General features: G+C 48.9%; 1 protein-coding gene across 2 annotated transcripts in view; it reads right to left on the reverse strand.

Annotated features, from left to right (window-relative positions):
- The window catches only part of RCL1 (RNA terminal phosphate cyclase like 1), a 42,461-nt gene extending 25,790 nt beyond the window's left edge, over positions 1 to 16,671 (reverse strand). The window contains exons 1-3 of one of the 2 annotated variants that reach the window (XM_058657373.1): positions 16,235 to 16,671; positions 6,259 to 6,330; positions 2,993 to 3,168 (exon numbers count right to left, since the gene is read on the reverse strand). In XM_058657373.1, coding sequence (XP_058513356.1) covers positions 2,993 to 3,168; positions 6,259 to 6,330; positions 16,235 to 16,370 — 384 coding nt within the window. In that variant the 5' untranslated portion in view covers positions 16,371 to 16,671. The remainder of the gene's footprint in view (positions 1 to 2,992; positions 3,169 to 6,258; positions 6,331 to 16,234) is intronic. The other variant, XM_004591820.4, reaches the window with a different exon arrangement.
- Positions 16,672 to 17,100: the final 429 nt, after the last annotated feature.

Here is a 17,100-nt window from a genome sequence, read left to right on the forward strand (position 1 = left end):
ATGGAGGAGACAAGGAAACAGATTTCCCTGTGCCCTGGTGGCTCATCCATTCTCATCTGTTCTGAACCTCAGCCAGGAGCCCAGGTGTAACGTCACACACAGGCTTGTCTCCCGATTCCTCTCCGTCGGACACAGGGGATAGGCCTGGCTTTGCTGAATATTCATACCTCTGACGACTCCTCTCCTACTCACACCCTAAACACTCACTTCCCCTTCAATCTAGTCTCAGTCCCTTTGGCCAAGGGAGAAAAACACTAACGTGGGGCTGGTGCAATGGTGCATATGGCTGATCCTCCTCTGGCAGTGCCAGCATCCTGTCTGGGAGCGAGTGCTAGTCTCCACTGCCCAACTTCCTTTCCAGCTCCCTGCTGATAGTCTGGGAAAGCAGTGGAGGACGGTCCAAGGTCTTGGGTCTCTGCACCCACATGGGCGACCCAGAGAAACCTCCTAGCCCCCAGCTTTCAACAGGCCCAGTCCTGGCTATTACAGTCACCTGGGGAGTGAACCAATGAATGCAAGATCTCTTCCATCCTTCTCTCCGACTCTGACTTCCAAGTACAACAAATGTTAAAAAACAAACAAAACACTAATGCTTATGGAAATCAGAAAGGGATTTTTAACAGTGAGGTCAACTGAAGCTTATATTGAGCTAAAGAACTCATTTCTGGGCCTGGCACAGTAGACAAGTGGCTAAAATCCTCACCTTGCAGGGGCCAAGGATCCCAAATAGGTACCAGCTTGTGTCCTGGCTGCTCCACTTCCCATCCAGCTCCCTGCTTGTGAGCTGGGAAAGCAGTGGAGGATGGCTCAAGTCCTTAGGACTCTGCACCCACATGGGAGATCCAGAAGAGGCTCCTGGCTCCTGGCTTCAGATTGACTCAGCTCTGGCTGTTTCGGCAGCTTGGGGAGTGAATCAGCAAATGGAAGATCTTCCTCTCTATTTATCCTCATCTCTGTTTCTCTCAAAACAAAAAAAAGGAAACGGTCCCCCAAACAAGTGTTCTGGTTTGAATCTCAACTTCCAAACTTCAGGTTGAAATTGAACTGCCGCTGTAAACCTGAGGCCTTTAAGACCTGACCCGATCACGACATCCGCACCCTCATGAATGGATTTAGGCCATCATTATGGGAACGTGTAGGCTTGGCCCAACTTCTCTCTGCGACTCAGAACGTGATGTCTTTAGGTCATCATGCTATGACATAGATAAAAGCACGCTGCTGCCACAGTCACAGGTTTCACAGCTTCTGTGTCAGTTCGAAACCAATGTCCACTCTTGGTAAAGAACCCTTCCTTGGGGGTTTTGTTATAGCAATGTAAAGGAGGCCAACACGCCAGAGTGCTCGGCACGTGGCTTGCACCTCTCCACCAGGATAGGATGGAGGGAGCGTTAAGCCTCCCGGTCCTCCCTCGCTGCAGCCATCATGTCAGCCTCCAGGAGCCCACGCCTGTCATTCATCCTTGTACGCAGAGAATGGATGTGAACACCAGCTGACGAGGAAACCACACAGAAAGGAGAAAGCTCAAGACGAAGAAAAAAAAAATGGGCTGAAGAAGTTACTCTTTATTTACGATTAAGTGAATTTATTTTATCTGGCCCGCAGCCAGGCACCAGCCAACCAGCATCGTTTTAGTCAGCTGGCAGGGGCAGATAATCCCCCAGCATATTATAGCATGAAAGAGTCAGGTACTACTTTTGGAGAATTCAGCAACTGATCTTGAACACTTCTAATGTATAAAATTTTTCTAATACTGCTAGTGAGAACAGCTTCTAAGATTATTAGCAGTTACAGAAAGAGTGAAAACTTAGGCATGCAGAGTCCTACACACATGAAGGACACTTGCCCATCTCTGGACATCTTACCCGTGGTGATGTAAAAGTGCAGTGTCTCCTCTTACACTGGTGACCACAGGGCCCACTCCCCAGCATCTTCCAGAAAATGAAGGGGAACGGTGACCACTTAACCTGGCTGGAAATTCTAAAGAGTACACACTGCACCTTTACAACTAAAGAATTTCACATCTTGCGCTGTTCTTCAGCATCCCAGGAGAAGTGAGTTTCTGTAACTGCAGTGTTTTTAAGAACTGAGGGGTGCAATTCCAGCTGTCTAGCACAAAAGCCATGATTATTCCCTGGCTGGCATCTTACTGGACACCACCAATCTCCACTTCTCGGCTCACCACACAACCAGCTGCGGCTCGCTGACACACTGTACCTGCAAAGCTGAGGATGCTCACGGCAAGATTCCATGCCATCAACTTGAGGACACAGTCCAGATGGCACAGCAGCCCAAAGCAGAGAACTCTCCCCTCCTTGTAGAATGTCCAAGGGGGGCACGAAGACCCCGGTGGTGATCACCAGGAACGTGTTAGCTGGATGTGAACCCACACCCCTCATATAAACACACTTGGGGAAACGCATGCTTTCCCAAGGAGCCTGCTAGCATCCCCCAACCATCGGGGCGCACACGTTCCTTCTCCGCACCCAGGGCCCGTTTTGTCTAAACCTGCCAGCTCTCCGCAGATGAAGGAAGACGTCCTGTGTAGGCCTGAAGCCTGTCTAAGTGAGGATCGTGTTGTGGTCATGCCCAGAGGATACTATTTCCTGCCTAAAATTCCAGCCTGCGGCCCTCTGGCTCCAGGGGTCACATGGCCACGCACTCATGCTTCAGCCAACAGAGTGATACTCCATCAGGATACACATGTCAACTGCACCCTGACACTGCAAGCACCTGCTCTGAAGGTGCTTACACAACGCTGAAAGTCACCTTGACGAACGCTGGCCGCTGTCCTAACCATGGTGATCCCCGCCAGTGTGGATTCATCTGCCTGCTGAAGTGAATTAACCTCTGAATTGCAAAGTAAATCACAGAGGCGTAACTCAAAACTCGCACTGCATGACGGATTTTTTTTTTCTCTCTGTCTCAGAAACCTAGCCGAGACAAGAGACAAAATGTGCAAAGTCATGCCAAGGTTTCTGGCCTTCATACTCACCGAAGGGTCCACCTGGTCATTGGTCACTCCCCGCAGGACTATTTTCAGTGGGTGCTTCATAAAAGGGGCCAGGCAGAGCAGGCTCTCCAGGTAATAGCCAATGCCACGCAGGACACTGCAGTCATGTTCCAGGGAGCCGCCGTACAGGAGGCCGGGCTGGTAATACAAGGTTGTGCCTTAAACCGGGGGGGGGGAGGAAAAACAGAACCACACTCAGCACGGAAGACACCAAGTGTCAGGAGGGCAGTCGAGTCCCAAGGGGGAAGATGTGACACGGGAATGGGAGGCAATTCAAAGTGTCATTCCAAAAGTCCCTACGTCACTGCGAATCGCTGACTCATGGCTGTCAAGCCCCACGGAATAATAATAAACTGTGGAGTGTAATTTAATAAACCGTAATAAATTAAACCTCTCCCGAAACCATCGAAGTTGCCAAAGTCACAGCAGGGCAGAGAGGAGAGGTGGCCTGCCCTCCCCGGGGGACACCGAGACTGCACCAACTCTTCAATCATGTCCCCAGGAGGCAGCGCCTCTGAATCGCCCGAAGAAAGAGCTCTCACGCAGCACCTGCACCACAAAAGACGCTGAAAACAACGTGGGTGAGACTCTGGGGCATTCAACGCCGTCCACGGTAGCTGTTTTCATACCATCAAATGGAAATATACACATTATTTTATGTCTTCAGTGAAAGCTCTGCATTATCTTTATTTATTTCTTTAATACTTTTCCAGAGATTTCCTTATGGGCTTGAAAAACTGGGAAATGAACAAAGTTAAAGCCCCTACATGACACGCCGTGGGAGGCACGACCTAATGTAAATCTGTTGCCCAAAATCTTCTGCAAAGTCTTCCAGCACAATTGACCAACACCAAATTTAATTTAAAGGAATGAGACATGTTTCCATCACTTCAAATGGGAAACCGCTTTAGGGAGTTTCATAAAATAACTTAAGTTTCATTATATGAAAAGCCAAACCCAAACAATACAGTCCTGATCGTATTTTGATCAAAGAGAACTAATACTTGTCAAAGCAAATTACTCTGGGTCAGTTATTCTTACACAGTTTTGAGTTCTATAATTACTCATTGGCACAGAAAGGCAAAAAAATAAAAATTAAAAAAAAAAAAACACAATGATATATCCATTAAGATCCTGGATTCCATCTGCTTACGCCTACAAACTGATCAAATGTGAAACTGTTCAGGCTTTCATCCCTCTTTGATGAGACACAAAAGGAAGACATGGGAGGGGAGCAGGGTCGTGTAAATGTTTAGCAATGATTTGCTCTCTGAAGCAGCGATCAAAGCTGCTGAAAGGAGCTGGGCTTGCGGTGCAGTGCGTTAAGCTCAGCTCGGGACGTCCACGACCCCACAGCGGGGCACCAGTGGGAGTCCCAGCTGCTCTGCTTCCTCCCAACCCAGTCTCCTGCTGTCGTTGAGTTCTGCGAGACAGCAAATGATGGCTCAGGTGTCTGGGCTCATGGCACCCGCCGGGGACCCCCGAACGGAGGTCCTGGCTCCTGTTCTGGCCACGTGGAAAATGAACTAGTGAACAAAAGATTCCTCTCTCTTTCTCTGTGTGTGTGAATGTGTGTGTGTCACTCTTTCAAATAAGAGACACATAAACACATGAATAAGTCTTCAAAAAAAAAACCTGCGGCAGGCCCGGCGCTGTAGCCTAGTGGCTAAAGTCCTCACCTTACATGCGCCAGGATTCCATATGGACTCCAGTTCCTATCCCGGCTGCTCCATTTCCCTTCCGGTTCCCTGCTTCTGGCCTGGGAAAGCAGTCAAGAACGGCCCAAGGCCTTTGGACTCTGCACCTGCATGGGAGATCCAGAAGAAGTTCCTGGCTCCAGGCTTTGGATCGGTTCAGCTCTGCTGGTGGCAGCCACTTGAAGAGTGAGCCAGCAGATGGAAGATCTTTCTCTCTGTCTCTCCTTGTTTCTGGAAATCTGCATTTCCAATAAAAATAAATAAATCTTAAAAAAAAACTCAAAAACAAAAAACCCTGCAGCAATTTCTAACCAAACAAACCATGGGAGAGGAAGGGACCCCCAGCTGGCTAAGGCATTTTCCCCAGTTGTTTGAAACCTGCTCTTGGTGAAGTATGGCTCCGATGATCTCCTTTGCTTGTCTGTTTGAAAGGCACATTTACAGAGAAAAGGAGAGACGAGAGATCTTCCACCCCACTGGTTCACTCCACAAATGGCCTCAATGGCCGCAGTCGATCGGAAGGTGGAAGCCAGGGGCCGCTTCTGGGTCTCCCATGTGGGTGCAGGGGCCCAAGGACTTGCTCTGCTGCCTTCCCAGAGGCATCAGCAGGGAGCTGGGTGCCAAGTGGAGCAGCTGGGACTTGAAGGGCACCTGCTTGGCACTATATGCAGAAGCTTAGCTCACTCTGTCACAGCGCCAGCCCCGCTGTCTTGGGTTTGTTTGTTTTGTAAAGTACCAACCCACAGGAAAGGACAAAATCCTTCGTGAAATGTGTATGCAAAGGCAGAGTGCCTGAGGTGGGCCAAAGGAGTTCTGCCATGGAGATACAGTTTGCAATAAAAAAGAAAAAAAAAAGGAAGATGAGAAACCCGCTACAGGCTTACAGTAGGGGAGCAACTGATGGATGAGCAACTATGGCACACAGCGACAGAAACAACTGTGGCTCTGAGCTGTGTAAGCGGCCCTGTCGACACCGCCACGCGGCCGCCAGGGGCAGGAGGCAACGGACAAAGGCGAAGGGATTTTCACACTCTGCCTCTCCACCTGCCAACTTATTGTAAGAGAGAAAATAAAACAGAATTCAGTTTACGCAAAACGACCTCAGAGAGTCTGGCAGAAGACTCTGATGTGGTAATGAAAGTAAACAGACCCGGAAAGGGTGCATAGAAATGTTAGGAATGATCTGTTTTTATGGTTTAAAAAGAAAAGTGCTTGCTTGGTCTGAAATTTTCGGCCTTCCAACTTGCTGAAGCGTGTCCCCTTCATTTGGGTGATCCCACACACAGCTCTGGACAATCAACACCACAGACAAGAAACTGGGCATTTAAACTCAATGTAGTATTCTTTTTAACGATACAGAATGACAAACTTAAACCTCTACTGTCAGCTTCTTCGTGTAATTCCCAAAGATACCACTCCAAAACCCTGGCATAATGCAGGCCTACGGAACACAATCTGCCAGGTAGTGTTGAGCACACGTTGGCATTTACACTATGGAAAAGAATGACAAACGGGAATATTTCAACAGTGTGAGTAGGCGCTTTCACTTACCTGTCTGGTTTATTTCAATTCGAGAACCATTAGTTATTTTGTCCAAAAGCCTTATGAAGCTGGCTTCAAAATCTGTGAGAAAAAAAAGAAAACAGGTTGGCTGCCAGTCAGGTCACCAGCCCCAGCAAGCACGTCGGCTGAAGGGACTGCGGACACGGGTGGGACATTTCCTGTTTGACACCCGGGATTCCCTCAGGAACAGGCAGGACGGCGGCTCGAAGGGTGCGGAGTTGGCGGGGGGATGAGCAGTTGAAAGAGATCCAACAAGGATGGATCCACACGCTTAGCAGGATGATCAGACACAACTTGCACACAAGCGGCACCTCTACCAGCAGACGGATCTCCACCCAGCAACCCAAAGCCCGTGAAAGGTCTGTGCTTCTGCCGTCCAGAAAGCACGTCAAATGCAAAAAGAGCTGAAAGCAGGGGCAGGCATTGACACCAAAGCCTTCCTTGTGCCGGGATGCCAGGGAAGGGCACCGGAAGCGGCCGGCGTGTCCGCGCGTCCTGCACGACCCCCACTCCTTTCTTGCCAGCAGCACAGCTGGCCGGCGCAGACTCCAACAATCACCTAGAACGATCCCAAGGGGTGAGCGGACCAAGCAAGCAATTCCAATCCACCTGGTCTGTTACTTAAGCCTGTCCCTGTTGGAGGAGATTCTGCAACCTGAACAAAGGGCACTGGGCTACAAGTCAAAGGAACTCCATGAGACAAGTCAAAAACAACCAATATGAGCTGCTGGGTGTTGAAGACTTACTTTAAGTCTTCTCACTATCAATCTGCCTTCCCAATACAAATAAATCTTAAAAAAGAAAAAAGAAAAACATTAAACAGTCTATCTTCCTTTCTCTGCCTCTCTATAATTCTACCTTTCAAATAAATAACTGAATCTGAAAAAAAAAAAAAAAAGACCAACTGAAGTATATTCCAAGAATGCAAGACTCAATTCAATACCTGGAAATCTACAAAACACCCGGTTAAGCTAAAAACAAACCATCAAATAGTATTTTAAAAATCATAAAATACAGCATTCATGAATGAAAGCTTTTTTAAAAAAAGTAATGAAAGAATGCATGTTTTAGAAAAATAGTCAAAAAAATTCTCAACTTGATAAAAATGATATACAAGGAAATATACAGAGGTAACCAGGGGTAACTGCTTATTTTTAAAAAAAAGATTTATTCAATTTAGTTGAGCTATCATTTACTGGTTCACTCCCACAATGGCTACAATATCTAGGGGTGGGCCAGACAGAAGCCAGGAGCCAGGAGCTCTTTCTGGATCTTCCACATGGGTGTACAGCCCAAACACTTGGGCCACCTTCTGCTGCTTTCCCAGGTGTATTAACAGAGAGCTGAACCAGAAGTGTAGCAGCCTGGACTCAAACTGGTGCCCATATGGGATGCTGGTCCCACAGAGGATAATCCCCCAGGGTGGTTAAGATGTCACACTTTCTGGGCCCGGCGCCGTGACCTAGCAGCTAGAGTCCTTGCCTTGAGCGCGCCAGGATCCCATGTGGGCGCCAGTTCTAATCCCAGCAGCTCCACTTCCCATCCAGCTCCCTGCTTGTGGCCTGGGAAAGCAGACCAGGACGGCCCAAAACCTTGGGACCCTGCACCTGTGTGGGAGACCTGGAAGAAGTTCCTGGCTCCTGGCTTTGGATCGGCACAGCACCAGCCATTGCGATCACTTGGGGAGTGAATCATCGGACGGAAGATCTTCCTCTCTGTCTCTCTGTCTCGCCTCCTCTCTGTATATCTGACTTTCCAATAAAAATAAAATAAATCTTACAAAAAAAAAAAAAAAAGATGTCACACACTCCATACTGGAGTGAGGTCCTGAAATCAACTCCTGACTCGGCTTCCATCCTGCTGACACGCACACTGGGACAGCAGGTAGCAGCTCAAATGCTTTGGTTCCTATCAGACAAGTAGGAGACACAGGCTGAGCTCTGGGGTCTGGATTTTAGCCTGGCTCAGCCCCAGCTGTTACAGGTACCTGGGGAGTGAACCAGTCAGAATGGAAAATTTTTATCTGCCTCTCTTTCAAACACAATGAAAATAATTTAAACACACACACACACACACACACACACACACACTTGGTTGGTGAAATCCTGGATATTTTTCCCCTAAGGTCCAAGACAAGGCAAGCCTGGATGCTCTCAGCACTCTGACTGCAGCCTTTAAATCCCAAAAAATAAAACAACAACAAAAAACCCTTGTAAAATGAACAAGCAAATTCAGCAAGGATGCAGGATATAAGAAAAATACACCAAAAATAAAGTAATACAAGGGACTTCTACATGAACTCCAGACAATCCAAAATCATACATCATTTCAACTGCTTCAAAAATGACATAATTAGGTGTAAATTTAACATAACATATAGGGCTCATATGTTGAAAACTGTGTAACACTAATGAAAGAAAACTCTAAAATGTTTAAGTAAATAAAGAAACAGACCATATTCATAAACCGGAAGACTCAACATAATAATGACAAGCTGACATACAGGTCTAACATCATTCGTGCTGGGCTGGCACTGTGGTATAGCCCGCTAAGCCTCTGCCTGCTGTGCCAGCATCCTATATAGATGGCAGTTTCAGGTCCTAGCTGCTCTACTTCCAATCTAGTTCCCTGCTAGTAGCCTGGGAAAGTTAACAGAGGTTGGTCCAGGTCCCTGGGTCCCAGCAGCCACAGCAGAGACCTGAAAGAAGCTCCTGGCTCCTGACTTCCAGCTTCCAACTGGCCCAACTACGGCCATTGCGGCCAGTTTGGGGAAGGAACCAGTGGACAGAAGATCTGTCTGCTTTTACCTCTGCTGCTCTATTTTTCAAGTAAAAATAAACACATAAATCTTTTAAGAAAAATACATGTATATAATTGTTGCAAAAATTTCAGCAACATTTCTCTTTTGGATGAGACAGGCTTATTCTTACACGTACATGGGAAGGCAAGGGAACCAGAACAGGTGAAATGCATCTAAGAAACTAGAATAAAACTAGGGGAATTAGCTTAGTTGGTCTTAAGACTTATACAGCCACAATAACCCAGACTTTATGGCAGCAGCAGACAACAGAGATCATTGGAACAAAACAGAGAACAGAGATCCCCCCCAAAAATGTGGGGGCTTTGTTTTGTTTTAACAAAGGTGCAAAAGTAATTAATGGAAGAAATGCTGCCTGAAATTTCAGTACAGTGATGCTGCAGCAATGAGCCACCCACGGGAAGAAAAATTATCTTGCTCTAAATCTCACCCCTTACACAGAAATGAACTGAAATGCGAAAAATACAATGCTTTTAGTAAAAACACACAGATTCAGTGTATCTTATTCAAGACATTGGAGGCCAAAATGCTTTGGGTTTCAGATAATGTTGGATTTTGGAACGTGTACATTTATAAAAGGAAGTGTCTTGGGGAGCAGACTCGAGTCATAAGTGTACACCTTTATGCACAGCCTGAAGGCAATTTTACAATAGTGTAATGACCACAGCCTGCCATGAAGTTAGCTGTATAACTGTCTCCTTGTGGTATCACAGAAATGCTAAAAACTTGCAAATTTTGAAGTGTTTCAGGTTTCAGATTCGCGAGGCCGAACGCATGGCAGAAAAGCTTCAGGTTGTCAGGCTAGGCCAAGAATTCTCGGATACGAAACCAAATTCCCGGCAGGAAATAAAAAACTGATTCTTGCTACTTCACTGAAATTATTTTCCTTTGCAAAAACCATGAAAATGAAAAGACATGCTGTGGAGTAGGGGAAAATATCTTAAAAGTCACATCACCTGCAGAGGACTGAAATACATAAAGGATTGTTAAAAAAAAAAATCCAAACAATCTGTTAGCGAATCAGCAAAGCTACGCAGATGACATCCCAGAAGACGTCACTCCTGCACTGGCACTTCTGGCCACTCATTCATTCTAGAGAAAAGGAAGATTTGCTCCCATAAAAATCTGCACACAAACGTTTATAGCATCCTTATTAATAACAGACAAAAACCGCAAACAATCCAGGCATCCCTCAACAGCTACATGGCTTTCCAAAAATGGTATTTTCATATCCAGAATACTACTCTGCAAGAAAAAAGGAATGAACTTGATTTAAAGAGGAAAAAAAAAAAAAAGCAACTCGGACAGAGAATCAAGCACACTAAATGAAAAGCCAGTCCCAAAAGGTTACATATGGAACCAATCGATTAGATATTTTTTCAAGTAACCAAATTACAGCCATAGCAAACAGACCAGTGGCTGCCAAGAGTTCAGGAGAAGCAGGGAAAGGGAAGAGTAGGCATGACTGGAAAAGGGCAGTGGGAAGAATCCTGCAAGGTTGGGAACATCCGTGTGTCTTCACTGTATCCACACTTCTGCACACTTCCTGTGGTTCTCGCAGGGGTTTCCACTGCAGGAAGCTTGACAGAACTGAGATGAGATCTCTGTATTATGTGAGCCTACCATGATCTCAAAATGAAAAATCAGTTTAAAAATAGACATGGCGGGTAATTCTACCTGGAGCAATATTTCACAACTTTCAAGCAATGGCAGAGCTCAAAGTAGGACACAGGATTCTTGGCACTTGTTTTAGAAAGGGAAGTTTTGTTTTGGGGCAGCCAAGCCAAAGTCCCCAGGGTTCCAGCTCCCCTTCCGATCCGGCCTCCTGGTAAGGTGCTCTGAGAGAAGCAGCAGATGACAGCCCTTGGGTCCCTGACACCCTCCGGGAGGCCCAACTGAATGCCCAGCTCCCAGCTTCAGGCTGGTATAGGTACTTGGGGAGTGAGCTAGCAGATGCACAGATGTAAAACCTCTCCCTTCATGTCAAGTAAATCAGATAATCACTTTAAAAAATTGAATAGTGGCACAAGAGGGTAGGCTCCTAATCAACAATACTCAGCCTCTATTTATCATTATTATAGACACCTGGCCTTCCCCAAAACAATTTGTCTATCAACAATTCTGAGGAGGTACAACCTCCTTAAGATCCAATTTGCCAAGAGCCAGATTTACCTTCCCAAACAATGCACCTGCTTACCAAAGCACGCTGTTAATTCTTCAAAGGACCTCTATCTGGAAGGCTTCCTCCGCACACTGCAAGGATATATTTTGATCAAGACTCCATCTAGCCCTCTCTGTTTAGAATCTGAACTTGCTGAGGCCATGAATAACCCCTTGTGGGACCAGAACTCCGACCGTGCAGGGAGCAAGAGCTCAGGTTGAGTCACGTGTGACCCTGTGTGACGGCAATCCTGTCCACTCCCACCACTAAAGCAGCACACTTCCCAATGTCCCTCGCTTCTGCCGGTCCTCCTGCACGGGCTCCTCACTCTCGGATGCTTTTTCCATCCTGCAGAAGCTATTCAAACACCAGACCCTGCAAGTCCCAACCCTCACGAAATCCAGAAACACAGGTTTGGGAACACTCAAAGCTGTCCGCCTAGGGACAGCAGGAAGCAGAAAGGCCTCCCGGCTGAAACTGGCGGTCACTCAGCCAGGCTCAAGTTCCCCAGCTGCTGTTATCTCAGCTTTTACAATTTAATTCCTTTTCACTGTGAGGAAGAAAAAGACAATGGAATTGTTCATGCTCCTTAAGAGTGAAACATCAATTACAGTTTGTGACTGCCTAATTATTAAAACCATTTCCAGCTCGTATTTTGCTCAAGTTAAAATCCTTATTCTCTACAGCCCCACTGCTTAAGGAAAGGGTCGATTTTATGGACGGGATTTGCCTGGAGTCAGAGAGTCTGATCTATGCCTCATCCACTTCAGAATCTCTATACTGTTTTCTCAAGAAATACACGCTGCTGTTTCAAACCATTAGGGACTCGGGGAGGCCGGGGGAAGGAAAAGTTGTATGATTAAAGTCAAGGCAACCGGTGTTTTCAACATCAGCACTGGTTACATTCTGAATGCAGTAACACTTTGTGGCAGGGGTTTCTGGCAGAAAGTCAGGAGCTTGCTTAGACCCCACCCACCAGATGCCAGGCCCATCCCCGCCCCATACTGTTTTGACAACTAAAGCCATCTCCAAACATCGCCACCGTCCCCTGGAGGGCAAAACTATCCCTGGATGAGAACCACATTAAACACACCTATGAAACATGTCTCCATATGACAGCATCACCTCAAAGAAAAACTTCAGGCCAAAAAGAAAACACGAAAAGGCGGCAGAATCCTCCGTAAGTACCTGAAACATGTCCACGTAGAACCAGGAAGAGATTGGGGCTGCCAGAAAGCAGAACTATACCCAGCTCTCAAGCCACATAATAATAAAAACAGCAACATTTATGCTTCATATTGCATTTCAAGAACTCCATAGAGTCCTCAGAATAACCCTTAGTAGGCAGGTGTTGGTATCCTACGTTACAGTTGAACAAAATAAATACAGTGAGGCTCAGAAATGTTAAAGAGTTTTCCCAAAGCCCAAGAGTTAGCAGCAGCAAAAGGTGAAATCAGGTGTAATAACCACAGGCCTAACTCTGAGCCAGCCAAGCTTCTACAGCCACGACCAGGGAAGCATTTTGCCTCTTGGGATGGGCACCAGGGTACAACAGGTTTGAGCTGCTGTTTGTGACACCAGCATCCCCTCTCAAAGCAATGGTCTGAGAGCCCCGTGTGCTCTAACTTCAGACCCAGCACCCTTCTACCATGCCTGGGAAAGCAGGTGAAGATGGTCCCAACACTCGGGCCCCTGCCGCCCACGGGGAAGGGCGGGTTGAGGTCTGTAGCTCCACGTTCTGTATGGCTCAGCACTGCTTGCTGTGGTCATTTGGGGAGAGTCAGCCAGTGGGCAGATGAACTCCCTCCCATCCTATTACTCTGTTCTTGAAGCAAATAAATAAATAAATAAATTTTTTAGAAAAAGAAAAGGGGGGGGGGGGCACCCTGCAGGCAATGGCTCAACTAGCTAATCCTCTACCTGCAGGCACCAGCATCCCGTAAGAGCACCAGTTCATGTCGCAGCTGCTCTACTTGTGGCCTGCTCTACTCAGCTCTCTACTTGTGGCCTGGGAAGGCAGTGGAAGTTGACCCAAAGCCTTAGAATCCTGCGTCCACGCGGGAGACCCGCAAGAAGCTCCTGGCTCCTGACTTTGCGTCAGCTCAGCTGGGACCACTGCAGCCATTTGGGGAGTGAATCAGTGGATGGAAGATCTTTCTGTTTCTCCTTCTCTCTATAAATCTGTTTGTCCAATAGAAATAATCTTCAAAAAAGACAGAATGTTAACTCAACATAAAAAAAAAAATGAAGACTTATTTGATTTGAGAACTGTTCCCTCCCATGCAGTGATGACCATGGCCACCAATGTTAAATTCTAGCAATCCAGTTTGGAAGACCATGAAAGTCTTGGCGGCTCTCGGGCAGGTCTCCTGCCCCAAGCCCTTGCCCACTTCAACCCTTCATGGTTATAAGGCAGGCCCCTTCCGAGCAGGGCCCACCAGCTGCTCACAGTCACACGCCCCAAGAAGCATGCATACACGGCGGCTCCCTGTATCTTTTGAGAATCCAGTTCCTGAGGGAGAGTGCCTCCCCTACCACCTTAGGAGCGAGCTCTAAGCAGGCCCCTTTCGGAAAGGTGCTCCTCGCATTTGAGCTCAAGATTTTATTGGCTGTACTCAGTTTTTCCAACTCTCACCACCCGAGTCAGGAAGCAGCCGATAAGGGATAGATATCACAGCCTGCTGGCTACATCTGCCACAGAGCAGCCAAGCACCTGCTTGAGAGTAAACGCTAATTACACATCAGGGGCCACAGAGACCACGTATGTGTGTGTATGGGTCAACATTTTATATATAGAAAAATATATTCACATAGGCCACAGGGGCTTCAAAAATTGATGAAGATGGAATCCGGGCAGGACGTGAATTTTCTGTGCACTTAGGAAGCCCTCTCAAACAGCTACCAATGCCCGTAAAAGCATCTACCTCCATTCCCTAAGGAACTGAGCAGGTGAACATCTATACAATTTCTGAGGCCCTCAAGCCCATACAAGGAGATTTGAACTGGAGGCCTACCCGCCCTGACAAAGTATTCTAATGAGGTAAGGTTAAAACACTCCTAGGGCTTCTCATACAATCCCACACATCTGCCAAACAGCACTACTTCCCCAGCCCACCCTGCCTGGGTACCAGATCCGACCCCCACTTCAGGAAAGCGCATGATGGTCCAGTCCTGTTCTTGGACAAAATTCATATTTGTCGTGCTAATGACAAATGTTTGCCAATGAGGAGTCGGGGGCACTGGGGGCAGCATTTGGACATCCTGTCGATGTAAGATCTGAACTGGATCTTACGGTTCCTATTACTGACAGCAAACCTAGCTCCAGGGCGTCCCTTTCTTTTAAAAAGAAAAGAAAATTAAATAAAAAAAAAAAAAAAACCATGATGACCTGTGTTCATAGAAAAGTAGACACTCGTCCTCTTATCATAGCCAGCTAGTGACAAACTCCCTAGACGCCCCTGGGGCTTCAAGAAGGGGAGAACCGAGGGACCCCACAGACCAGAACCACCAAACAACAGCATCGCCCAAGGGCTGGGCTCCAGATCAGAGCAACAGATGTTGAGAGGCGGGGCCCCAGCAGGCAGCATGCAGTGGTCTTCCCTTCCTTCGATCAGCATTTGGGCGTGACAATGAGAGCAGCGGCCAAGGAAGCCAGCTTTCCCTACCCGTGCACCTGTAAGATCTTCTGAGTGTTGCCATCCAAATCTGTCGCCAGTGGCTTGGTATTATCACACTGCCGACTACCAACATGTGCAAGAGAGGCAGACACTTAAGGCAAGTTCACAGCAGGCATGCCGACAGCTGATGAAATGGACCAGCTACCTACACAGGGGCCAGTGCAAATGAAATCACCGTAGTGGTGACAGTACCCCTCACCTGCAATGCCATGTCCCACCTGCTCCTGCCCGCATGCCCCAGAAGGCTTGAGAGCCTGGGGCCCCTGCACCCACCCAGAAGACCAGAAGAAGCTTCTCCTGACTCCTAGCTTCCAACAGATCCAGATGCAGCAGTCTGGGCCAAGTGGGGAGCGAACCACCAGACAGTTCAAGCGCTCTCTTTCTCCCTTTCTAACTCTGCATTTAATAAAACAAATATTCTTTTTCCAAAGGACCTTAGGAACTTCCCATACTAGCTAGAGCCCCTCTCCCTCAACTTGCAGAAAAGCTGTTTCCCCCCCCCCCCCCTTTTTCCTCTGAGTCTCCCAATTCAAGACAAGCGCATGGCTGGTGCCAGGGGACCAGGTGAAAACCCAGCACCATTTAAACGTGGGTTTTCATGGGACCTACCATGAAACCCGTCTACCTCTATGGGACCAAATTAAATAAATAAATTAAAAAGGAGTGAGGTGGGACACTTATAGCTGTTAGCACTTGTCATGAACCTATTTCGAAAGCCAGAGCCACTGAGGCCCACGGTGGCCAGAGCCACTGAGGCCCACGGTGACCGTCCTGCACAAGTCAACCACCGCCAAGACTGAAATCACATAAATTATTTCTTCAAAAAAAAAAAAAAAAAAAACCTAATTCACACCAAATGAGAGGTGCAAGGGCTGCCAAGAAATCTTGGCGACGGACGGAGAGACCGCGTCTCAGAACAGTGCCGGGAACCCCTTACCTGAGGGGGACTTTTCACCCCTCAAAAATCTCCCCGTGGGAGCGCAAACGCCCCCCGAGTTGGTCCTACCAACCCCTTTCCTCTCGGAAAGCGAGGCTCGGGAGGAAGAGCGGGGTGCAATGCCTGGCATCTGTGCCAATACGGGATGCTGGAAAACGTGTAGCTGTTTACAAGCAGCGCGCCGAGCGCACCCCCTACACACACACCCCTCTGCGCTCCGGAGCCCCGGGTGGAAGCGACGACGAGCGGCCGAACCCCTCCTCAGGACCCCGCCACCCAAACTCCCCGGGCTCGCGCGCGCGGGCGCCGGCCCTCGGGGCATCACCACCTCCGTCTGCCCAACACCCCCCATCCCCACCCCGCCAACTTACCTCTGAGGCCCGGGTTGTCATCTCTGGCCCGTATCTTTCGGATTTTCACGGGGCGCCCGCTCAGGGTGGACAGGACCAGACGCTGGCGCAAGAAGTTGCACCCCGCATAGCTGAGGGAGTGCGTCTGAGTCGCCATGTGCTCACCCTTCCCAGAGACACGCCGAAAGACACCCCGGGGCGAGCGACTTGAGGCCGGCGCGGGGGAGTAAGGGGAAGGAGGAAGGGGTCGCGACCCTGGTGGCAGCGGCGACAGCGGCAGCGGGTGGCCCGCGAGGCCGTCCTGAGGCCCCCGCGGCCCCGGCGCGTCCACGTGGTTTGGAACAGGAAGACGGAGAGACAAGACACCGGGTCAGAGGGGAGCGGGGCGGAGCTTGCGGCTGTCTCCCCGCCTCCCCGCCGCGACTCGGGGGCGGCCCCTGCGCCGGGCCGCGCTGCGATTGGTCAGCCCAGACTGAGGGAGGAGCCCACCGCGGGCTGTCCAGGGCCCAAGCCGTAACTGGACTGTGCCCACCCCGCGCTGCCATTGGTCCGTCGTGGAGCTGGGCGGTGCCCGGGCCTTCCTGGCAACAGCGCGCCCGCGGGAGGGCAGCTCTGGGAGTTGCTAAATTCCAGGCCGATTTCTGAGGTGGTTTTCCCTCACCGCAAGGCCTTGGGAGCTGCAGGAGGCGACCGGCTGCGATTAGGTGCCCACCCACCGGGCAGGCACTGGCATCACCACTGACTGCGACCCCGGCCTTCGTCTAAGTAGCCGGCACGCAGGTGGGCGCGCACGCTGCTTCTTGGGCATCAGGTAGGCGCGCTGCCAGCGGGGCGACACCCTTAGCCTCGCTGCATCCTTGCGAGCGGGAAAAATCCTCGAAGCCGGC

This window comes from Ochotona princeps, chromosome 31, assembly GCF_030435755.1.
Source record: "Ochotona princeps isolate mOchPri1 chromosome 31, mOchPri1.hap1, whole genome shotgun sequence".
Classification (NCBI taxonomy): Eukaryota; Metazoa; Chordata; class Mammalia; order Lagomorpha; family Ochotonidae; genus Ochotona; species Ochotona princeps.